This window comes from Pteropus vampyrus, unplaced genomic scaffold, assembly GCF_000151845.1.
Source record: "Pteropus vampyrus isolate Shadow unplaced genomic scaffold, Pvam_2.0 Scaffold15, whole genome shotgun sequence".
Classification (NCBI taxonomy): domain Eukaryota; kingdom Metazoa; phylum Chordata; class Mammalia; order Chiroptera; family Pteropodidae; genus Pteropus; species Pteropus vampyrus.
This window is the reverse complement of record NW_011888796.1, coordinates 9768682-9776328: the sequence shown is the minus strand read 5'-3', so window position 1 is coordinate 9776328 and position 7647 is coordinate 9768682. Positions and strand designations below refer to the sequence as shown.

The 7647-nt window shown below is 39.5% G+C and overlaps 1 protein-coding gene across 1 annotated transcript in view; it reads left to right on the top strand.

Annotated features, from left to right (window-relative positions):
* The window catches only part of TMEM260 (transmembrane protein 260), a 60520-nt gene that overhangs the window by 50640 nt on the left and 2233 nt on the right, over window positions 1–7647 (top strand). Inside the window, exon 15 of the mRNA XM_023526790.1 lies at window positions 81–209. Coding sequence (XP_023382558.1) covers window positions 81–209 — 129 coding nt within the window. The remainder of the gene's footprint in view (window positions 1–80; window positions 210–7647) is intronic.

Here is a 7647-nt window from a genome sequence, read left to right as displayed (position 1 = left end):
AATAACGCAATAAAGGATTTTGTATGTTCCTTATCAATGGAAAAGTCTGGCAGACTTAGCTTTGAATGTGAAGCTGACAACATGGTTTTAATGAATTCCCCCGCAACTCCACCACCAGGATGAAAACACCGTTCTTTATCTTTAACCTGGCAGAAACTGTGAATGTGCCTTCAAATGTGAAAGTTCAACTCTACAGTCACGCATATGACGTATGTTATACTTTTATATGTATAAATGTATTTGATGGGAGGGTGGTGGTGATCGTTTGGGATAGAGAGGGAGTATATCACAGTAGAGGTTTTACTTTTTGTTTCCAGCTTTATCTGGCATTATAAAGCAGTGGAGAAAGTGGAAAAATACTCATCCGTTTCACAAATAATGTCTAAAGTAAATGGCTGTGGTTGGCAAAATAATGACCCCTCCTAAAGATGTCCATTCCCTGATCTCTAGAACCTGTGAATATATGACCTTACATGGCAGAGGGGACTTTGCAGATGTAATTAAGATTCTGAGGTGAAGAGATTATCTTGGATCATATCCAGGTCGGCCCATGTAGTCACAAGGGTTCTTATAAGAAGGAGGCAGGAGGGTCATAGTGAGAGGAGATGTGCCAATGCAAATGGAGGTCAGAGAGAATGATCTGAAGATGTGATCAGCTGGCCTGGAAGATGGGGGAAGGGACCACAAGGTAGAGTGTACAGGTAGCCTCTGGAAGCTGGAGAGGACAAAGAAACAGATTCTAGAGCTTTCAGAAGGAACACAGCCCTGCTGATTTTACAAGAACCTTGATTTTATGACTTTTGACCCTAGAAGTGTAAGATAATTTATATTGTTTTAAGCCACTACATTTGTGATGATTTGTTACAACAGCAATGGAAAACCAATATAATGGCTTTATTTAAAAGAAGCACTGACAAGTTGCCCTCTATTGGCTACACTTGAAACGAAAGGGCCATGGCTGGTTGAGATTTCAGGAGAAAAATGATAGTTCTTGGAGAGTGGCTCTGTCTTTTAACTGTGGCTCCAAGAAGCCAAACAAACCTTCAGACGGCTCAGCCACACTGAGAGTCTTGCACAGTTGGTCTTGCACGGTCTTGCACAGTCTTGCACATTTTCCATCTGTGATGGGAAATGAGAGGACGGCACATCCTTACTTAATGTCATCAATAGGTTCGGCAACTTTAGGTGAGATAATATACAGCAAGACCAGTTTTACCATAGGCTAACTGATGTAAACAAGAGTTAAGTTTCTATGGAATCTCATCAGCGTTATAATGAAATGACATTGAATGAAATGATGTTTTTCGAGGACCTGCTGTACAGAGCAGAGGCTTGCTGAAGTGATGTTTTAACAAGTCCCTGCTTTTTTGCGATTTATAGGACTAGGCACTTTAACTACCTTCAGAGATAGTCTTGGAGCCTCCTGGTGGAAAACAGACATCCTGGCACTGGCCAGTAAGAACAGAGCCCAGAAGCTATATCCACGAGCAATTGAGGTATTTCTGCTATCTCTAGGTTGCTGTGGCTCTGCTCAGCCAGGCATGTGTTTAGTGCTAAATCAAATTGGCCTGGTGTCCCATCAGTACAACTAATTTTACTCCAAAACCGTGTGATCATTGGTTCATTATTTATCCATGTATTCAGTCACTCACAGACCATTTATTGAGTACCCAATCTGTATCAGATGTTGTGGTGGAGATGATCAAGCATTGTCCCTGCTGTCAAGAAGATAGCAGGCAAGAGAGAGAAGATAAAGTCCTTAGTTAAGTTCAGTCTTGTAAGTGATGAGAGGTTTCCAGAGGTACTGTGGGAACAGAGAGCTGTACCTGAGTACACCCTCCTGCAGGGGAGGGTGGTAAGGAAGGGAAAGAAGGCTTCCAGAGGAGATTTCGCTTGAGTTTCATCTTGAAAGATCAGAAGGAGCTAGCCAGACAGATGGTGGAGCAGAGTAGTGAGAGAGTGGGAGAGGGAGGACATTCCATAAGGAGGGAACCACAGGGACAATGACACAGCCTTTGAGGTACCCACTCAAGGGAAGCAAGGAATAGATTATAAGAGGCAGCATGCTAGCAGTTGGGAAGTCCAAGTTCAAGGCCCATTCCGCCATTAATTGTCAACTGTAAGCCGATTAACCTTTCCTAGCCTTGATTTTTTTCTTTAACAAAAAAAGTGGGCTTTAAATTCTTTCTCATATCCTGGTCACATCACACCCTATTCATCTCAAATACTCTGTGATTATTTGAAAAACAGATAGTATTTAGTTGGGAGAAATCTGAGATTACAAATATTTTACATTCTCATCAGCAGTCTGTCTCCTCTATGGTCAATTGTTAGGCCATTACTGAAGCTAATTCCTGGATTTATTGTCTCTTTGGGCTTGTAAGCTTTACCTTTGTCAGTAAATGCAAGTTTATAGCACAGTCTGTCGGTATCTCCTTTGCATATATCTCCAGATGTGTGACATTGTTTCCAAAGCCAATGGGGCTAAATACTTGATGGCTCAACACAAATCCACCCCCCAGTACTGGTTGTTCAAGAACATTCTCATTAAGTATAAAAGAACATTCTCATTATTGACATTATCCTGTTCAATAGTTCATACAGAACATTAAGCTCGGGGACGTTAAGTTCAGGTGTAGTAGAGAAGTAGGGAGTGAGTAGCCCTATTATCTTTAGGAATACATTTGAGAAGTTGAACATGTCCCCAATAAATGTGATACAGTCCACCAAGACTAATGTCATAGTTAACACATACAGAGGAGGAAATATAATTCCACATGATGAGAAATGACTGGCTTCTTAAGATATGGCACATATGGCTTAGTGGGTCATCCAGAATAAGATAATGACGTATCAGTAACGAAGTATTCTAGAGAAAGGTAGTATGGTTGTTTTGATGTCTAAGACTATAGCAGGGAGGTCATGAGTGAGCCTTTCATTCATTTTAGCCACCGGGAAATGCTCATCGAGGTACTGGCCTCTGTTTTGAACTCCAAAACCCTAGGAAGATTTTGAAAATTTAGGGAAGTAAAGAACCTGAATAGTTCCTGAGTGCCTGCTCTGGGCCAGGCAGCATGCCCAGTACTTTACACACAGCCCTCACTGGAGGGAGACTAGGGAAGAGAAGCAACAAGTAGAGAAAAAAAGACTGAAGGAAGGTAGAGAAAGACAGAATATTTTACCAAGAGAATGAAGAGGTGGGAGGCTAACTTCATAGTTTCGATGCATATGAAAATGCAAGATGACTCTTTCCTATTTTATGGAGTGAAGACTTGGGAAAATTGCTTTAAAGGGCAGCTTGAAGACTGAAGATTATTAAATATCAAAATGACATCTTGAACATGGATTGTGGAATTTTTTGTGTCTATACTATTTAAAAATTGGTTAAGTATGCTTTTGTCTGTTCTGGAACAGGAGTTGGGGAAATAGATAATATATTGGATCCCTTTAAATTGAATGTTGTGACGAATATAGTTCTGATTTTGAAAGCATTTGTTCATGGAGAGAGCATCATTACTTGTTCTGCTGTGCTGTCACAGAGTCTGCTGGTAAACTCAAGTTCCTGCAGATGTAATTCCAATTGGACAGTCTTCAAAAAGGCTGTGAAATTCCCAAATAAACAAATGTAATCTTCCATTTCGCAGATTTGTATCTACTTTTTTGTTAAATTTTGAGTTTTTCCACTAGATAACTCCATATCAAAAATTCTAACTCTGTCCAAATAATACTATCTCTGATGTTGAAGAACAAAATTCCTAATTCCTGTGGGCAAAGTTCCCACTATCAAAATTGTAATTATAGGATCTATGAAGATTTTCAATATCTTGCTTTAAGGATACCCCTTAAATTCTGTTATGCTCAGCCTGTTCAATGCTGGATTTGCTTGAGTCATTTTATCATTGCTATTGTTATTACTGTTGTTTTTAATATAGAGGAAAATTTATGTAAAAATAAGGGACAAAATTTAAATTCCTTCAAGTTCTTTTTCCATGCAGTTTTCTAAAGAAAGCTATTTTTTTCTCCAACAGCTAAGTGTAGAGTTTCAACCTTTCTGCCTATTGAGTAAATAGCTTTCCATGAATTAGAACTAAATCCCTTTGCCAGAACATCTTTCTGGAGGAAGAGCATTTTGCCCTGACACAGTGTGTCTTAAGTTCCCTCTGCAACATCTGAAAAACCCCAGAAGCAGTTTTTGATGAAGCACATTTGCCTCCTGCTACTGTAATAATTACAGTAACATCCTTGCATTTTCTGCATGGCCTAGCAATGATTAGATTTTTACTGTAGGCCGCTTGGATTTTTTTTTTCTTGTGTTATTGATTCCTATGTTTTCTGTTTTTTGAAAAAAAAAGTCAAGGGATAACAATGAAATACCAACATTTTTGCTGTTTTCCAGCTTTATAAGGAGATTGTCTATATACAAGAGGAACACCCAGTGAATTGGCACAAGAACTATGCCATAGCCTGTGAGCGGATGCTGCGCCTTCAGGAAAGAGGAGCAGACCCCCAAGTCTTGTTATCTGAAACCATCAAACATTTCCATCTCTACACTAAGAAGGCACCGAATGATCCACAGCTGGCTGATATTTCAGTTGCTCTAAAGCACCTAAGAAAAGAACTGCGAAGTCTGAGAAATATGAAAAACATCGGAGACAGCAAAATGTGAAAAACCTGCTCGTCATTCAGCTTCCAAAATTCTGGGGTCCAGAAGTTTTCCCTCCAAGAAAAGAGATGTATAGAACAATTTACAGACTAAGTCACTTGCCATATAGAAATAACGTGGTACAGCAGTACTGTTTCTCGGGAGGCTTAGTAACTGAGTTTGTGCTATTTATGCAAATTCTGTTTAGCCCATGTTTACTAAATTAGCATTTCAGCAAGAATCTTTCAGAAGTTCTCCCAATTTCCAGAATGTTTTACCTAATGACTTAGCTTGATTAGATTCTGAAAGAGAATGGATTCTTTTAGTATATTTAAAATATTGGCCGTGAATCTTTTATGGGCCCTGCTTATCGGAATCAGTATTGAAGGTTAAATTCTTAAAACATTAATACCAGACCAAAGACATTTTCTGTTTCCCAAAAGTGAAAAAAATGTTTTAAAGAGCGAATCTTGTTATGTAGCAAATTAGAATACTTTTTTTTTTTTTTGAGTAGCTGTGATTGTTACACAATCTCATGGTTCAAGCTAAACACCAGCCAGATGATATTTTGAAAAAAGTTGAGGTTTTATTTTCTTATTTCTTTGAAAGCACTGAAAAATAAAGCTAGTTCATTGTTTGCTTTTTTTTTCAGTTGCATAAACTGATTGACAAGTCAAAAGGATTTTGGATTTCCTTAATTAATTTTATATTTATGTTTTACTTCTATTTGGGCTCATAAATCTGGCCCAATAATTAGTAGGCTCCTGCTGCCAAAATGCAAAAAAAAAAAAAAGGCGGGGATTGGAGGGGGAGGATGGGGAAGTGGTTCAATAAATTCATTTCTGTTACAAGCATCTTTTATACATATTACTAAAGAGAACATAGTAAGAAATGCAAATAATAGTTCTTTATTTTATTATGACAGTTAATTAATAGCAACCTGTTTTAATGAATAAAGTCACTCAGAGTCCTTCAGCACTTCCTAAGTAGAGGCCCGAATCTGTAGGGATTCTTTTCCCCCCAATTGTATAGCTCCTAGACTCCGAGCACTATATAGGCCCCTGTATAGAAATGCTCACTAATGAAGAGGGAGGGCTAGAAGCTTGTCTGCATTCAAAGATCACTGGTGAGTCATTCAGCAAGAAAAGGCCCCTTACCAGGAATAGTCACAGTTCCGTGGCATTGTACTAGCAAAAGGGTCTGATCAAAGGTCTCCTGTGGTGCTTGCATGGTTCCCTTTCATACTACGACCATAATTAAAACCACTAATTCTCTTTTAAAATGCTGCAGGATGCCATGTAGGCATCTGTCTGGAGTGTCCTTTGTGATGTCATAAGCTGTTAAGGACCAGTGCCGAGGGCTTTTGAGTGAAATGCCAGTCATGAAGGTGCTTCAAGACAAGGGTGCCTCTAAAAGCTTGACAGGGCCTTGACTGCACAATTCGAGCTGAATTTGCCCCTTGTCAGCTGCCAGTAAATAAATCTCAAAGGGGGAAAAGCTGAAGTTTCATTACCTGATCCATGGGGCTTTGTTGGTTTTGGCACCACACGGGGGAAGCTCTTGCCCCTCTATTCTCTGGATTTGAAGATGTCCATTGGAGCCTGCAGCGCCTGGACAGGGTTCAGAGCGGAACCTTTTGAAGAGTGTCAATAGTTGTAACAGTTCAGCTGTTAGGAAGACAAATAAATGGAGGAGCTCATTAATCCGCTTTTGGCTCTCAGTGCCTTTTGCCCTTTTATCACAGCCTTATTAGGCTCCTACTCATCTTGAACCAGAAAAAAATGAATTGAAGTTGTTGAGTACTAATTGGCAAAGACTTTTAATCATGGGCCAAGAACTTTCACTGACTTGAAAGTAACTTCTCCACAGGGAAGAACTGAAAACCTGGTTCACCTTAAAACAAAAACCTGTTGGAGTTCAGTGTGGTGTAAAAATTTAGGGAAGCATTGATAAATTGTCTAAGTTTATCCATTTGAAAGAAATTAGGTAAGATTATGATTCCTACTTTTCTTTAAAAAAAAAAAAGTGTAATAAAATTCAAATAAATGTTCCCTAGAAATGCATTGTCTTTATTGGTTCAGAAAAGAGATTACATTCATGGGAGGTGATCATGTTTATTTCTGAACATCTGTATGTATGGATGTAAATCTTCATCTGAGCATCTACACATGTGGTGTTGGAGGAACCTTATCAAAAGTAATATTTCTTATGTATAGCCTTAGGAATGGCCAATGAAGACCCTTATCATAATATCTGCTTTTTAAATTTATCTGTACTGTGGAGCTATATATATATGTGTCTGAATAAATGTGCTTTGTGTATTGACTGTTGTCAAATGGTGCGCGGATTATTCTGTATTTGTCCAGCAATCATTTTGGACCACTCTCTCTTTGAGAAGACAATCATATGATGGCCCAAAGTAGATAGGATCATAATTATTTAAATTTCCCAAAACCATCGGTAAATGAAAAAATAGCAAACTGAGCTGAGATTTTGGGATGTTGGGCTTCCTTCCCAGATCCACTACTTTGAAGAATCCTTTCTTTCTACTGTGTGAGGTTAAATAAGTTGCTGTCTTTTTCTTTCTCTTACTTTTTCTTGGCTAGTGCTTAACCACAAAATCTGACAGAAGGGGTTTCCTGTAGTCTAACCCCCGACATGGAAGAGAATGTGAAGGAGGTGACTTCTCATGCAGGATTTGGCCAGCATTCTCTTAGCAGTGTCCCTGGAGTGCCATGGGTTGGCAGGACGACAGGAGCCCCACAAGGCCAACTTCTGCCTGGACTTTGGCCTGAGGATCAAGTGGGAGCCAGCAAAACTGTCTGCCTTTCCACATGCTGTAGTGCCTTGCTGCCTGGCACCGAGGCTGGCACACACGGAGGGCGAACGGAGAAGGGGATTGTGTGGCTCCACTTTCTCTAACAAACCTCCTCCCTAGCTCTGTTCCCACTGATGGGAGGTATGCTTGAGTCTTGCTGTTGACTTTCCTCTTGTCTTTCTTTTTC